We start from the raw sequence: 18,210 nt of genomic DNA on the forward strand, positions 1-18,210 counted from the left end.
AAGGCAGGATGCAGTATGCCAAACTGAATTCGTGCGCCCCTTGAGGGACTTGAAGTAGAGGGATAGGGATCACAGGATAAGTATGGGTTGCACAAACTACTGGTAACAGGATGAGTATGGGTTGCACAATTAATTACTACAAAGTGGTTGAGTATGGGGTGCACGTAAATGAAGACTCCCAAGAAGCAAATCAGAGATCAGCCCAAGCTTCATCTTGAGGCAAAGCTCAATGCCTTAAGCCATATTGATGCTCTGTCCACAGAGCATTCTCTCTCTCAAATCATAATAGTACACTAATGGTTCCCTACACCACCCCTCAGGTGCAGCTGCAGCAGGCTTGGGTGACATGATGACTATGGGGTGCACAATAAACTAACACTCACAGAATGAGTATGGGCTGCACAATAAGCTACCTCTCACAAGATTAGTAATAAAGAAACATTAATTTTTTGGGTAGGGTGACTGAAACTCATCCTGGGGTAAAAATGTTTATTTAAATTTATTATAGTTAAATGAATTTAGTAAATTATTCCATATATTGTATTATAAGTGAATTGACACTAAACTATAAATGATACTAATAAGGTTTTAAAAATGAAAAACAGTAAAAATCCTTCATGTAAGATATGGAAGTTGAAAAGTAAATTAACTGTAAACTAAATTATAAACTGTAGACATAATATAAAGTATTATAAGTAAAATACCTATAAACTACCAAATAATGTGTAAGGAACCATTTCTATTGTTTGTCCTTTTTTACCTGTTTCCTCAGGTATTTTAAAATTCCCATTCCGTTGTTACTACACTGTTTTCCTGGTGTAGTTCCCTGTGGTTCAAATTTTACTACTTGTACTTCTTGCTGTTTCTGAAGGATTGCTAATGGTAGCCCTTGTTGCACCGGCGGAACTTTTTGTAAATGTTCCACCTGCGGAACTTTTTGTAATTGTTGAATTTCTTGCACCTGCGGTACTTTTTGGACTTTATGCACCTGCTGCACTTGTAGCTCGTCAGGATTTTTTTCCAGGGCATTATCGCTATCACCTTCTGATCCTAATGTAAGTTTATCTGCATCAAGCTTCCTTGTGCGTGCTGGAAAAAAAAATAAAAATAAAAAATAAAAAAATTTTGAAATGGAAGATCCTGTGTAACAAATTTAATCAGTTACTATGATCGAGCCGCAGAAATTTTACAGGAAAGATATGGTTGGGTTGACTGCATCTATCTGGACCTAAAAGAGGCATTCAATAGAATTCCACATAAGAGTTTGTTCTGGAAACTGGAACATATTGGAGGGGTGACAGGTAAGCTTCTAACATGGATTAAAAAATTTCAAACTGATAGAAAAATGAGGGCAGTAATCAGAGGCAATGTATTGGACTGGAGAAATGTCACGAGTGGAGTACCACAGGGTTTAGTTCTGGCATTCATGGATAAATAATAAATAAATTGTTCATGATTTTTTTAGACAAAAGCTAGAATATGCAGCAGTTGTATGGTGCCCATATCTTAAGAAGTACATGTACAAACTTGAAATGATACAAAGACGTCATGGGTGTCATAGGGGCACCAGCACACTGGTTTGCTAAAGGGCCCTTAATGCTGTCGAGACCTTATGGGCCCTTGGACCCATTACGTTAAGACATAGTGCTGTATTGGGCCACACACTTTTTGCCATATACATCAACGACAGAGATGATTGAATTGAAATTATATATATATATATATATATATATATATATATATATATATATATATATATATATATATATATATATATATATACATATATATATATATATATATATATATATATATATATATATATATATATATATATATATACATATGTATATATATATATATACATATGTATATATATATATATATATGAGAGAAAATAATAGGTGGTGATATATTTATATATTATGTGAACTACTTACACAAAAAGAAGTTAGTGGTGAAGATCTTCTTGTCCTCTTCTTGTATTACGTTGTTTGGTAGGATACCATGCGTCACCCGTGCTGGTCCTTTCTTGTAATAGATAACGATTGATTCATACCCACAGCCACGCAGATATGTTAGCTGAAAAGCAAATAATATTTAAACAATAACACTATCTGGGAAAATGCAACAAAATAAATGTTTGAAGTATAGCTGGGCATGTGCAATAGAACCCATAATAGAATCACAATACCAGAAATAAATATCTTTGATATCCCCAGAGTCAAAGTTATTCTGTGTAAATACTCTATGCAAATAAAGGGACCTTGTCTATGGAACTAACTTGCTAACAAATTTAAAAACTGTCCAACTTCTGCCATTTTAAAAAATAAAACCAAAAAGTACCTAAATTTTTTCTTGATAGTTTCCTAACTAGTGTATTAAACTCGCACTGTATCTTATGAAATCCAATGCCAGAATATATGTGCCTAAACAATACAACTTTTCCATTGTAATCATTGCTATCACCTTATATCATGATTGTTATATTGAATGCATATCTTACTATATTATACCTTGAAATATTCCTCAAATTATGCTACAATTTATATGTTGATAACCCTCAAATTTTACTTTAATGTACATAGTAATCTTTGTGATACTTTCTTACAATGTACCAGCCAATTTTTTCCATTTAAGCTTTAAATTGCCTATTTAAAATTATCTGTTAGATTAAGGACCTGCCCAAAACACTATGTGTGCTAGTGGCTTTACAAGAATGTAAAAACATCAATTCTATGTACTCTCATAATCCCAGTGTGCTATCTTGTATATAAATAAATAAACAAATAGTATGTAAGTACTGTACAGCATTATTCATGTTGATTCTATACCTTATCAAGCAAGTTCAGCATAAGAAGAATACAAATGAATACAACAGATGTAGACAAACTTCAATACCTGATTTTCAATCCTTCGTAGAACCCGGCTTGCTGTATTTCGTTCTAAAGCCTTCTTGCCTTTAAGTAGAAAACGGGCTTCCTCTTCTTTCTTCATTAATTCTCTACTGTTTCGGAAGTCACACTGGCAGAACTTGCAAACATTGCTTCGGACATGCACACATTGTTTGCAGTTTGTGCATCTCCTCAAGAATTTTCCCTGAAGACCTGAAGGAAATAGTTTCTAATAAAATACTTATATTCAAATGACCTATGCTGCAAAAATTATAAGTTAAATTGTTGTTAAAATGTACTACAGTAATTAAATATATTATTTAAATTATGAAATAATCTACATTAACACTAGTGAGAGCAATGTTAAAAATTTTAGGACTGCATCTGGAAATAACTTTAATTTTGGATGTGATTAACCATGCTGTAACTCGTATAACAAAACTGAGAGGAGTTGAATCCAACAGCCTGATTGACCAGGCTGTTAATTTCAAGCGAATACTATATTATTGGAAGAAAAAAAAATTATATATATATATATATATATATATATATATATATATATATATATATATATATATATATATATATATATATATATATATATATATATATATATATATATAATCAATATTGTAACTTTTTTTGTGTAATGACGTTTTCAAATAAAGTTAGATAAATATACACACATACCAAAAGAATAAGGGTGGTAGGAGAAGAAAATATGAAAGTGTTCAGTGAGGATCCACAAGGTCTTCTCTGAGTACTCTTTATTTTCTTCTCCGAGGCTATGGGTCCCTACACTTGCACCAGAGGTGGTACCCCTCATATATATATATATATATATATATATATATATATATATATATATATATATATATATATATATATATATATATATATATATATATATATATATATATGTCGTACCTAATAGCCAGAACGCACTTCTCAGCCTACTATTCAAGGCCCGATTTGCCTAATAAGCCAAGTTTTCATGAATTAATGTTTTTTCGTCTACCTAACCTACCTAACCTAACCTAATCTAGCTTTTTTTGGCTACCTAACCTAACCTTACCTATAAATATAGGTTAGGTTAGGTTAGGTAGGGTTGGTTAGGTTCGGTCATATATCTACGTTAATTTTAACTCCAATAAAAAAAAATTGACCTCATACATAGAGAAAAGGGTTGCTTTATCATTTCATAAGAAAAAAATTATAGTAAATATATTAATTCAGGAAAACTTGGCTTATTAGGCAAATCGGGCCTTGAATAGTAGGCTGAGAAGTGAGTTCTGGCTACTAGGTACGACATATATATATATATATATATATATATATATATATATATATATATATATGTCGTACCTAGTAGCCCGAACGCACTTCTCAGCCTACTATGCAAGGCCCGATTTGCCTAATAAGCCAAGTTTTTATGAATTAATTGTTTTTCGACTACCTAACCTACCTAAGCTAACCTAACCTAACTTTTTCGGCTACCTAACCTAACCTAACCTATAAATATAGGTTAGGTTAGGTTAGGTAGGGTTGGTTAGGTTCGGCCATATATCTACGTTAATTTTAACTCCAATAAAAAAAATTGACCTCATACATAATGAAATGGGTAGCTTTATCATTTCATCAGAAAACAAATTAGAGAAAATATACTGTCAGGAAAACTTGGCTTATTATGCAAATCGGGCCTTGCATAGTAAGCCGAGTACGACGTTCTGGCTACTAGGTACAACATATATATATATATATATATATATACATACATACATACATACATACATACACACATACATATATATATATATATATATATATGACAGTGTCAGATTCAGTTTACTACAGTTTAGTAATTTCTTACCATTTGATGTACTAGGTAGATCCATGTTTGGTGAAGTTTTATAGCTGGAGCTGGAAGATCCTGTCGAGATGACTTCTTCAAAGAGAATAGCTTCAACACACATTGTGTCTTGAGTCTACCAGTACTTGGCCTACAGTTACCAGATCTGATTTACAGAAACTAGTGAACTATGGAGATAAGATTGTTAATAATATACTTTTTTTGAGATTCATATGACTTGCAGCTTAAAAACCAACCTTATTTTAAAATAGTACACTAAAGTACATAGCAAATTGCGAAATTCGTAGTTTTTTAACTACTTTAAAGCTAAATTCTCAAGCTTTGAAAATAAGCACAATTTGCTATTTTAAGCGGAATCTGGCAACTCTGATTTAGCATGTAAACATTGACTTGCATTCACAATGTAGTTATTTATTTTTCAACAATTTAAAACGAGTTATGAAAATACACACATTGGTACATTATTGCAAAGGCACTATACTATATATATATATATATAAATTGTTGCAAGTCGAGCAACAAATATTTTACATTGAACAACAAATGAGATTGGAAAAGCAGTATTGCCAAAATAGACCCCAGACACACCCTGTGGGTAGTAATGGACCCCCATACCGACCCTATGAGGGGTAGTGGACCCCATAATAACACTATGGGCGATAGTGGACACTATACAAACACTATGGGCGGTAGTTGACTTCATAGAGACCCTGTGGGCGGTAAGGGACCCCCTATCGACCCTGTGGGCGGCAGTGGACCCCCTATCGATCCTGTGGGCGGCAGTGGACCCCCTACCGACCCTGTGGGCGGCAGTGGACCCCTACCGAACGTGTGGGCGGCAGTGGACCCCCTACCGACCCTCTGGGCGGCAGTGGACCCCCTATCGATCCTGTGGGCGGTAGTGGACCCCCCCCATATCGACCCTGTGGGCGGCAGTGGACCCCCTATCGATCCTGTGGGCGGCAGTGGACCCCCTACCGACCCAGTGGGTGGCAGTGGACCCCCTGCCGACCCTGTGGGCGGTAGTGGACCCCTACCGACCCTGTGGACGGTAGTTGACTTCATAGCGACCCTGTGGGCGGTAGTGGACCCCATACCGACCCTGTGGGTGGCGGTGGACCCCATACCGACTCTGTGGGCGGCAGTGAACCCTATATACTAATCCTGTGGGCGATACTGTACCCTATAGTCATCCTGTGGGGGCAATGGATGCCATACATATCCAGTGGGTGTTATTGTACCCCATACTTATTCTGTGGGTGGTTGGAGCCCCATACCCATCCTGTGGGTTATAGTGGACCCCATACTCATCCTGTGGGTGGTATTGGACCCCATACCTATCCTGTGGGTGGTTGTGAGCCCATACCCATCCTGTCGGTGGTAGTGGACGCAATACACATCCAGTGGATGGTATTGGATCCCATACCCTTCCTGTGGGTGGAAGTGATCCCCATACCATTCCTGTGGGTGGATGTGACCCCCATACTCATCCTGCAGGTGTTATTGGACCCCTTACCCACCTAACAGGTGGTAGTGGACCCTATACTAATCCTATAGTTTCCAATATTCCACACCATACCATCCTGTTTGCAGTAGTTTACCCTATATACATTCCAACATAACATCGTTTTCTGTTAGCGTTCCTACAAAACATTCTTTAAAGATTTCTAAAGCACAAACTATGGTATATAATATTGATTGGTGAAGCACTTATTCTATGTAATAATTTATTGTGCTTATTATAATTTACTAAGAACAACTAATATTTCTCAAAACAAAACTACGAGCCTTCAATAGGATGTAGCTGATCTGTAATATTATAAGAGCATGGACAATAGTAGGTGAATTTCACAACCCATGTGGGACCTGAAAACTACAATTTTCGTTATAATTGAACCAATCACGACTATTCAGCTATCTACGTTGATGGACGAGTACTGTGAGACGTAAATTGGTACGTGAGGAAGAGTTTGAGCCTTGGTAAAAAAGTTAACTGGGAATATATCACATATGTACTAAATCACATTCCACATATTGACTTTAAGCACTAGTCATATATGTACTGTCTTGTGTGAGAACGGGTTGTCTGGGGCCACATTCTTAGCATGGTAACTATCTGGGGCCACATTCTTAGTGTGGTAACTGTCTGGGGCCACATTCTTAGTGTTGTAACCCTATCTGGTTCAATATTCTTAGTGTGGTAACACTATCTGGAACCAAATTCTTAGTGTGGTAACACTATCAAAGGCAAAATTCTTAGCGTGGTAACTATCTGGGGCCACATTCTTAGCGTGGTAACTGTCTGGGACCCCATTCTTTGTGTGGTAACCCTATCTGGGGAAAATTCTTAGTGTGGTAACACTATCTGGGGACACATTCTTAGTGTGGTAACTGTCTGGGGTCACATTCTTAGTGTGGTTACGATCTGGGGCGACATTCTTAGTGTGGTAACAATCTGGGGCCACATTCGTAGTGTGGTAACTATCTGTGGCCACATTCTTAGCGTGTTAACTATCTGGGGCTACATTCTTAGTGTGGTAACTATCTGGGGCCACATTCGTAGTGTGATAACTATCTGGGGCCACATTCTTAGTGTGGTAACTATCTGGGGCCACATTCTTAGTGTGGTAACTTTCTGGGGCCACATTCTTAGTGTGGTAACTATCTAGGGCCACATTCTTAGTGTGGTAACTTTCTGGGGCCACATTCTTACTGTGGTAACTATCTGGGGCCACATTCTTAGTGTGGTAACTCTCAGCGGCCACATTCTTAGTGTGGCAACCCTATCTATTGCCACATTCTTAGTGTTGTAACTATCTGGGGCCACATTCTTAGTGTGGTAACTATCAGGGGCCACATTCGTAGTGTGGTAACTATCTGTGGCCACATTCTTAGCGTGGTAACTATCTGGGGCCACATTCTTATTGTGGTAACTATCTAGGGCCACATTCTTAGCGTGGTAACTGTCTGGAGCTACATTCTTAGTGTGGTAACTATCTGGGGCGACATTCTTAGTGTGGTAACTATCTGGGGCCACATTCTTAGTTTGGTAACTATCTGGGGCCACATTCTTTGTGTGGTAACCCTATCTGGGGGAACATTCTTAGTGTGGTAACATAATCTGGGGACACATTCTTAGTGTGGTAACTGTCTAAGGCCACATTCTTAGTGTGGTAACAATCTCGGGCCACATTCTTAGTGTGGTAACTATCTGTGGCCACATTCTTAGCGTGGTAACTATCTGGGGCTACATTCTTAGTGTGGTAATTATCTGGGGCCACATTCTTAGTGTGGTAACTATCTGGAGCCACATTCTTAGTGTGGTAACTATCTGGGGCCACATTCTTAGTGTGGTAACTATCTGAGGCCACATTCTTAGTGTGATAACTATCTGGGGCCACATTCTTAGTGTGGCAACCCTGTTTATTGCCACATTCTTAGTGTGATAACTATCTGGAGCCACATTCTTAGTGTGGTAACTATCTGGGGCCACATTCTTAGTGTGGTAACTATCTGGGGCCACATTCTTAGTGTGGTAACTATCTAGGGCCATATTCTTAGCGTGGTAACTATCTGGGGCTACATTCTTAGTGTGGTAACTATCTGGGGCCACATTCGTAGTGTGGTAACTCTCTGGGGCTACATTCTTAGTGTGGTAACTATCTGGGGCCACATTCGTAGTGTAGTAACTATCTGGGGCCACATTCTTAGTGTTGCAACCGTGTTTAGGGCCACATTCTTAGTGTGATAACTATCTGGGGCCAATTTCTTAGTGTTGTAACTATCTGTGGCCACATTTTTAGCGTGGTAACTATCTGGGGCCACATTCTTAGTGTGTTAGCTATCTAGGGCCACATTCTTAGCGTGGTAACTATCTGAGGCCACATTCTTTGTGTGGTAACTATCTGTATCCACATTTTTAGCGTGGTAACTATCTGGGGCCACATTCTTAGTGTGGTAGCTATCTAGTGCCACATTCGTAGCGTGGTAACCTTCTGGGGTTACATTCTTAGTGTGGTAACTATCTAGGGCCACATTCGTAGTGTGGTAACTATCTGGGGCCACATTCTTAGTGTGGCAACCCTGTCTGGGGCCACATTCTTAGCGTGAAAACTACCTGTAGCCACATTCTTAGCGTGATAACTATCTGGGGTCACATTCTTAGCATGGTAACTATCTGAGGCCACATTCGTAGCTTGGTAACTATCTGGGGTCACATGCTTAGCGTGGTAACAGTCTGGGGCCACATTCTTAGTGTGGTAACCCTATCTGGGGCCACATTCTCAGTGTGGTAACCCTATCTGGGGCCATATTCTTAGTGTGGTAACCCTATCTGGGGCCACATTCTTAGTGTGGTAACAGTCTGGGGCCACATTCTTAGCGTGGTAACAGTCTGGGGCCACATTCTTAGTGTGGTAACCCTATCTGGGGCCACATTCTTAGCGTGGTAACTATCTGGGGCCACATTCTTAGTGTGGTAACTGTCTGGGGCCACATTCTTAGTGTTGTAACCCTATCTGGTTCAATATTCTTAGTGTGGTAACACTATCTGGAACCAAATTCTTAGTGTGGTAACACTATCAAAGGCAAAATTCTTAGCGTGGTAACTATCTGGGGCCACATTCTTAGCGTGGTAACTATCTGAGGCCACATTCTTAGTGTGGTAACTATCTGGGGCTACATTCTTAGTGTTGTAACCCTGTCTGGTTCAACATTCTTAGTTTGGTAACCCTATCTGGGGCCACATTCTTAGCGTGGTAACTATCTGGGGCCACATTCTTAGTGTGGTAACTGTCTGGGGCCACATTCTTAGTGTTGTAACCCTATCTGGTTCAATATTCTTAGTGTGGTAACACTATCTGGAACCAATTTCTTAGTGTGGTAACACTATCAGGGGCAAAATTCTTAGCGTGGTAACTATCTGGGGCCACATTCTTAGCGTGGTAACTGTCTGGGACCCCATTCTTTGTGTGGTAACCCTATCTGGGGAAAATTCTTAGTGTGGTAACACTATCTGGGGACACATTCTTAGTGTGGTAACTGTCTGGGGTCACATTCTTAGTGTGGTTTCGATCTGGGGCGACATTCTTAGTGTTGTAACAATCTGGGGCCACATTCTTAGTGTGGTAACTATCTGTGGCCACATTCTTAGCGTGTTAACTATCTGGGGCTACATTCTTAGTGTGGTAACTATCTGGGGCCACATTCGTAGTGTGATAACTATCTGGGGCCACATTCTTAGTGTGGTAACTATCTGGGGCCACATTCTTAGTGTGGTAACTTTCTGGGGCCACATTCTTAGTGTGGTAACTATCTAGGGCCACATTCTTAGTGTGGTAACTTTCTGGGGCCACATTCTTACTGTGGTAACTATCTGGGGCCACATTCTTAGTGTGGTAACTCTCAGCGGCCACATTCTTAGTGTGGCAACCCTATCTAGTGCCACATTCTTAGTGTTGTAACTATCTGGGGCCACATTCTTAGTGTGGTAACTATCAGGGGTCACATTCGTAGTGTGGTAACTATCTGTGGCCACATTCTTAGCGTGGTAACTATCTGGGGCCACATTCTTATTGTGGTAACTATCTAGGGCCACATTCTTAGCGTGGTAACTGTCTGGAGCTACATTCTTAGTGTGGTAACTATCTGGGGCGACATTCTTAGTGTGGTAACTATCTGGGGCCACATTCTTAGTTTGGTAACTATCTGGGGCCACATTCTTTGTGTGGTAACCCTATCTGGGGGAACATTCTTAGTATGGTAACATATCCTGGGGACACATTCTTAGTGTGGTAACTGTCTAAGGCCACATTCTTAGTGTGGTAACTATCTGGGGCCACATTCTTAGTGTGGTAACTATCTGTGGCCACATTCTTAGCGTGGTAACTATCTGGGGCTACATTCTTAGTGTGGTAATTATCTGGGGCCACATTCTTAGTGTGGTAACTATCTGGAGCCACATTCTTAGTGTGGTAACTATCTGGGGCCACATTCTTAGTGTGGTAACTATCTGAGGCCACATTCTTAGTGTGATAACTATCTGGGGCCACATTCTTAGTGTGGCAACCCTGTTTAGGGCCACATTCTTAGTGTGATAACTATCTAGGGCCACATTCTTAGTGTGGTAACACTATCTGGGGCCACATTCTTAGTGTGGTATTTGGTTCCAGATAGTGTTACCACACTAAGAATGTTGAACCAGATAGGGTTACAACACTAAGAATGTGGCCCCAGATAGTTACCACGCTATGAATGTAGCCCCAGATAGTTAACGCGCTAAGAATGTTGCCCCAGTTAGTTACCACGCTAAGAATGTGGCCCCAGATAGGGTTACCACACTAAGAATGTGGCCCCAGACAGTTACCACGCTAAGCATGTGACCCCAGATAGTTACCAAGCTACGAATGTGGCCTCAGATAGTTACCATGCTAAGAATGTGACCCCAGAGAGTTAACATGCTAAGAATGTGGTCCCAAATAGTGTTACCACACTAAGAATGTGGCCCCAGATAGTTACCACGCTAAGAATGTTGCCGCAGATAGTTACCATGCTAAGAATGTGGCCGCAGATAGTTACCATGCTAAGAATGTGGCCCCAGATAGTTACCACACTACGAATGTGGCCCTAGATAGTTACCACACTAAGAATGTAGTCCCAGAAAGTTACCACGCTACGAATGTGGCACTAGATAGCTACCACACTAAGAATGTAGCCCCAGATAGTTACCACGCTAAGAATATGGCCCTAGATAGTTACCACACTAAGAATGTGGCCCCAGATAGCTACCAAACTAAGAATGTGGCTCCAGATAGTTACCACACTAAGAATGGGGCCCTAGATAGGGTTGCTACACTACGAATGTGGCCGCAGATAGTTACGACACTAAGAATGTGGCCCCAGATAGTTACGACACTAAGAATGTGGCCCCAGATAGGGTTACCACACAAAGAATGTGGCCCCAGATAGTTACCAAACAAAGAATGTGGCCCCAGATAGTTACCACACTTAGAATGTCGCCCCAGATAGTTACCACACTTAGAATGTAGCTCCAGACAGTTACCACGCTAAGAATGTGGCCCTATATAGTTACCACACTAAGAATGTGGCCCCAGATAGTTACCACAGTAAGAATGTGGCCCCAGAAAGTTACCACACTAAGAATGTGGCCCTAGATAGTTACCACACTAAGAATGTGGCCCCAGATAGTTACCACACTAAGAATGTAGCCCCAGATAGTTACCACGCTAAGAATGTGGCCACAGATAGTTACCACACTAAGAATGTCGCCCCAGATTGTTACCACACTAAGAATGTCGCCCCAGATCGTAACCACACTAAGAATGTGACCCCAAATAGTTACCACACTAAGAATGTGGCCCCAGACAGGTACCACACTAAGAATGTGTACCCAGATAGTGTTACCACACTACGAATGTTCCCCAGATAGGGTTACCACACAAAGAATGGGGTCCCAGACAGTTACCACGCTAAGAATGTGGCCCCAGATAGTTACCACGCTAAGAATTTTGCCCCTGATAGTGTTACCACACTAAGAATTTGGTTCCAGATAGTGTTACCACACTAAGAATGTTGAACCAGATAGGGTTACAACACTAAGAATGTGGCCCCAGATAGTTACCACGCTATGAATGTAGCCCCAGATAGTTAACGCGCGAAGAATGTTGCCCCAGTTAGTTACCACGCTAAGAATGTGGCCCCAGATAGGGTTACCACACTAAGAATGTGGCCCCAGACAGTTACCACGCTAAGCATGTGACCCCAGATAGTTACCAAGCTACGAATGTGGCCTCAGATAGTTACCATGCTAAGAATGTGACCCCAGAGAGTTAACATGCTAAGAATGTGGTCCCAAATAGTGTTACCACACTAAGAATGTGGCCCCAGATAGTTACCACGCTAAGAATGTTGCCGCAGATAGTTACCATGCTAAGAATGTGGCCGCAGATAGTTACCATGCTAAGAATGTGGCCCCAGATAGTTACCACACTACGAATGTGGCCCTAGATAGTTACCACACTAAGAATGTAGTCCCAGAAAGTTACCACGCTACGAATGTGGCACTAGATAGCTACCACACTAAGAATGTAGCCCCAGATAGTTACCACGCTAAGAATATGGCCCTAGATAGTTACCACACTAAGAATGTGGCCCCAGATAGCTACCAAACTAAGAATGTGGCTCCAGATAGATACCACACTAAGAATGGGGCCCTAGATAGGGTTGCTACACTACGAATGTGGCCGCAGATAGTTACGACACTAAGAATGTGGCCCCAGATAGTTACGACACTAAGAATGTGGCCCCAGATAGTTATTATTCTTAGTGTGATAACTATCTAGGGCCACATTCTTAGTGTGGTAACACTATCTGGGGCCACATTCTTAGTGTGGTAACTATCTGGGGCCACATTCTGAGTGTCGTAACTATCTGGGGCCACATTCTTAGTGTCGTAACTATCTGCGGCCACATTCGTAGTGTAGCAACCCTATCTAGGGCCCCATTCTTAGTGTGGTAACTATCTGGAGCCACATTCTTAGTTTGGTAGCTATCTGGGGCCACATTCTTAGTGTGGTAACTATCTAGGGCCATATTCTTAGCGTGGTAACTATCTGGGGCTACATTCTTAGTGTGGTAGCTATCTAGTGCCACATTCGTAGCGTGGTAACTTTCTGGGACTACATTCTTAGTGTGGTAACTATCTAGGGCCACATTCGTAGTGTGGTAACTATCTGGGGCCACATTCTTAGCATGGTAACTATCTGCGGCCACATTCTTAGCATGGTAACTATCTGCGGCAACATTCTTAGCGTGGTAACTATCTGGGGCCACATTCTTAGTGTGGTAACACTATTTGGGACCACATTCTTAGCATGTTAACTCTCTGGGGTCACATTCTTAGCATGGTAACTATCTGAGGCCACATTCGTAGCTTGGTAACTATCTGGGGTCACATGCTTAGCGTGGTAACTGTCTGGGGCCACATTCTTAGTGTGGTAACCCTATCTGGGGCCACATTCTTAGCGTGGTAACTAACTGGGGCAACATTCTTAGCGCGTTAACTATCTGGGGCTACATTCATAGCGTGGTAACTATCTGGGGCCACATTCTTAGTGTTGTAACCCTATCTGGTTCAACATTCTTAGTGTGGTAACACTATCTGGAACCAAATTCTTAGTGTGGTAACACTATCAGGGGCAAAATTCTTAGCGTGGTAACTATCTGGGGCCACATTCTTAGCGTGGTAACTGTCTGGGACCCCATTCTTTGTGTGGTAACCCTATCTGGGGAACATTCGTAGTGTGGTAACACTATCTGGGTACACATTCTTAGTGTGGTACCTGTCTGGGGCCACATTCTTAGTGTGGTAACTATTTGGGGTCACATTCTTAGTGTGGTTACGATCTGGGGCGACATTCTTAGTGTGGTAACAATCTGGGGCGACATTCTTAGTGTGGTAACTATCTGTGGCCACATTCTTAGCGTGGTAACTATCTGGGGCTACATTCTTAGTGTGGTAACTATCTGGGGCCACATTCGTAGTGTGATAACTATCTGGGGCCACATTCTAAGTGTGATAACTATCTGGGGCCACATTCTAAGTGTGGTAACCCTGTTTAGGGCCACATTCTTAGTGTGATAACTATCTGGGGCCACATTCTTAGTGTGGTAACTATGTGGGGCCACATTCTTAGTGTGGTAACATTCTGGGGCCACATTCTTAGTGTGGTAACTATCTAGGGCCACATTCTTAGTGTGGTAACTTTCTGGGGCCACATTCTTACTGTGGTAACTATCTGGGGCCACATTCTTAGTGTGGTAACTATCTAGGGCCACATTCTTAGCGTGGTAACTGTCTGGAGCTACATTCTAAGTGTGGTAACTATCTGGGGCGACATTCTAAGTGTGGTAACTATCTGGGGCCACATTCTTTGTTTGGTAACTATCTGGGGCCACATTCTTTGTGTGGTAACCCTATCTGGGGGAACATTCTTAGTGTGGTAACATAATCTGGGGACACATTCTTAGTGTGGTAACTATCTAAGGCCACATTCTTAGTGTGGTAACTATCTGGGGCCACATTCTTAGTGTGGTTACTATTTGGGGCGACATTCTTAGTGCGGTAACAATCTGGGGCCACATTCTTAGCGTGGTAACTATCTGGGGCTACATTCTTAGTGTGGTAACTATCTGGGGCGACATTCTTAGTGTGGTAACTATCTGGGGCCACATTCTTAGTGTGGTAACTATCTGGAGCCACATTCTTAGTGTGGTAACTATCTGGGGCCACATTCTTAGTGTGTTAACTATCTGGGGCCACATTCTTAGTGTGATAAAAATCTGGGGCCACATTCTTAGTGTGGCAACCCTGTTTAGGGCCACATTCTTAGTGTGGTAACACTATCTGGGGCCACATTCTTAGTGTGGTAACTATCTGGGGCCACATTCTTAGTGTGGTAACTATCTGGGGCCACATTCTTAGTGTGGTAACTATCTGGGGCCACGTTCCTAGTGTGGTAAGTATCTGGGGCGAACATTCTTAGTGTGGCAACCCTGTTTAGGGCCACATTCTTAGTGTGATAACTATCTGGGGCCACATTCTTAGTGTGGTAACTATCTGTGGCCACATTCTTAGCGTGGTAACTATCTGGGGCTACATTCTTAGTGTGGTAACTATCTGGGGCTATCTTCGTAGTGTGGTAACTATCTGGGGCCACATTCTTAGTGTGGCAACCCTGTTTAGGGCCACATTCTTAGTGTGGTAACACTATCTAGGGCCACATTCTTAGTGTGGTAACTATCTGGGGCCACATTCTTAGTGTGGTAACTATCTGGGGACACATTCTTAGTGTGGTAACTATCTGGGGCCACATTCCTAGTGTGGTAACTATCTGGGGCGAACATTCTTAGTGTGGCAACCCTGTTTAGGGCCACATTCTTAGTGTGATAACTATCTGGGGCCACATTCTTAGTGTGGTAAATATCTGTGGCCACATTCTTAGCGTGGTAACTATCTGGGGCTACATTCTTAGTGTGGTAACTATCTGGGGCGATCTTCTTATTGTGGTAACTATCTGGGGCCATATTCTTAGTGTGGTAACTATCTGGAGCCACATTCTTAGTGTGGTAACTATCTGGGGCCACATTCTTAGTGTGGTAACTATCTGGGGCCACATTCTTAGTGTGGTAACTATCTGGGGCCACATTTTTAGTGTGGTAACTATCTGGGGTCACATTCTTAGTGTGATAACTATCTGGGGCCTTATTCTTAGTGTGATAACTATCTGGGGCCACATTCTTAGTTTGGTAACTATCTGGGGCCACATTCTTAGTGTGGTAACTTTCTAGGGCCACATTCTTAGTGTGGTAAATTTCTGGGGCCACATTCTTACTGTGGTAACTATTTGGGGCCACATTCTTATTGTGGTAACTATCTGCGGCCACATTCTTAGTGTGGTAACTATCTGCGGCCTCATTCTTAGTGTGGCAACCCTATCTAGGGCCACATTCTCAGTGTTGTAACTATCTGGGGCCACATTCTTAGTGTGGTAACTATCAGGGGCCACACTCTTAGTGTGGTAACTATCTGTGGCCACATTCTTAGCGTGGTAACTATCTGGGGCCACATTCTTAGTGTGGTAACTATCTAGGGCCATATTTTTAGCGTGGTAACTATCTGGGGCTACATTCTTAGTGTGGTAACTATCTGGGGCGACATTCTTAGTGTGGTAACTATCTGGGGCCACATTCTTAGTGTGGTAACTCTCTGGGGCTACATTCTGAGTGTGGTAACTATCTGGGGCCACATTCGTAGTGTAGTAACTATCTGGGGCCACATTCTTAGTGTGGTAACTATCTGGGGCCACATTCTTAGTGTGGTAACTATCAAGGCCTACATTCTTTGCGTGGTAACTATCTGGAGCTACATTCTTTTTGTGGTAACTATCTTGTGCGACATTCTTAGTGTGGTAACTATCTGGGGCCACATTCTTAGTTTGGTAACTATCTGGGGCCACATTCTTTGTGTGGTAACCCTATCTGGGGGAACATTCTTAGTGTAGTAACATAATCTGACGACACATTCTTAGTGTGGTAACAGTCTGAGGCCACATTCTTAGTGTGGTAACTATCTGGGGCCACATTCAAAGTGTGGTTACTATCTGGGGCGACATTCATAATGTGGTAACAATCTTGGGCCACATTCTTAGTCTGGTAACTATCTGTGGCCACATTCGTAGCGTGGTAACTATCTGGGGCTACATTCTTAGTGTGGTAACTCTCTGGAGCCACATTCTTAGTGTGGTAACTATCTGGGGCCACATTCTTAATGTGGTAACTATCTGAGGCCACATTCTTTGTGTGATAACTATCTGGGGCCACATTCTTAGTGTGGCAACCCTATTTAGGGCCACATTCTTATCGTGATAACTATCTAGGGCCACATTCTTAGTGTGGTAACACTATCTGGGACCACATTCTTAGTGTGGTAACTATCTGGGGCCACATTCTTAGTGTCGTAACTATCTGGGGCCACATTCGTAGTGTAGCAACCCTATCTAGGGCCTCATTCTTAGTGTGGTAACTATCTGGGGCCACATTCTTAGTTTGGTAGCTATCTGGGGCCACATTCTTAGTGTGGTAACTATCTGTGGCCACATTCTTAGCGTGGTAACTATCTGGGGCCACATTCTTAGTGTGGTAACTATCTAGGGCCATATTTTTAGCGTGGTAACTATCTGGGGCTACATTCTTAGTGTGGTAACTATCTGGGGCGACATTCTTAGTGTGCTAACTATCTGGGGCGACATTCTTAGTGTGGTAACTATCTGGGGGCACATTCTTAGTGTGGTAACTCTCTGGGGCTACATTCTGAGTGTGGTAACTATCTGGGGCCACATTCGTAGTGTAGTAACTATCTGGGGCCACATTCTTAGTGTTGCAACCGTGTTTAGGGCCACATTCTTAGTGTGATAACTACCTGGGGCCAATTTCTTAGTGTTGTAACTATCTGTGGCCACATTTTTAGCGTGGTAACTATCTGGGGCCACATTCTTAGCGTGGTAACTCTCTGGGGCCACATTCTTAGTGTGATAACTATCTGAGGCCACATTCTTTGTGTGGTAACTATCTGTGGCCAAATTTTTAGCGTGGTAACTATCTGGGGCCACATTCTTAGTGTGGTAGCTATCTGGGGCCACATTCGTAGCGTGGTAACTTTCTGGGGCTACATTCTTAGTGTGGTAACTATCTAGGGCCACATTCTTAGTGTGGTAACTATCTGGGGCCACATTCTTAGTGTGGCAACCCTGTCTGGGGCCACATTCTTAGCGTGAAAACTACCTGTGGCCACATTCTTAGCGTGGTAACTATCTGGGGTCACATTCTCAGTGTGGTAACACTATCTGGGCCACATTCGTAGCATGGTAA

General features: G+C 41.9%; 1 protein-coding gene and 1 non-coding gene across 2 annotated transcripts; both read right to left on the reverse strand.

The window, feature by feature from the left end:
* Positions 1-475: 475 nt before the first annotated feature.
* On the reverse strand, positions 476-4,943 carry LOC138363795 (uncharacterized). Its single transcript, XM_069323172.1, has 4 exons — positions 4,765-4,943; positions 2,902-3,107; positions 1,941-2,082; positions 476-1,089 (listed from the first exon to the last, which is right to left on the reverse strand). The coding sequence occupies exons 1-4, from the start codon at positions 4,865-4,867 to the stop codon at positions 740-742; spliced, it is 801 nt and encodes a 266-aa protein (XP_069179273.1). The 5' UTR covers positions 4,868-4,943; the 3' UTR covers positions 476-739.
* Positions 4,944-17,905: 12,962 nt separating this feature from the next.
* On the reverse strand, positions 17,906-18,012 carry LOC138363829 (small nucleolar RNA SNORA5). The gene has a single exon (XR_011228148.1). It is a non-coding gene; the product is annotated as a small nucleolar RNA SNORA5 (small nucleolar RNA).
* Positions 18,013-18,210: the final 198 nt, after the last annotated feature.

Source organism: Procambarus clarkii, chromosome 11 (genome assembly GCF_040958095.1).
Source record: "Procambarus clarkii isolate CNS0578487 chromosome 11, FALCON_Pclarkii_2.0, whole genome shotgun sequence".
NCBI classification, from domain to species: Eukaryota; Metazoa; Arthropoda; class Malacostraca; order Decapoda; family Cambaridae; genus Procambarus; species Procambarus clarkii.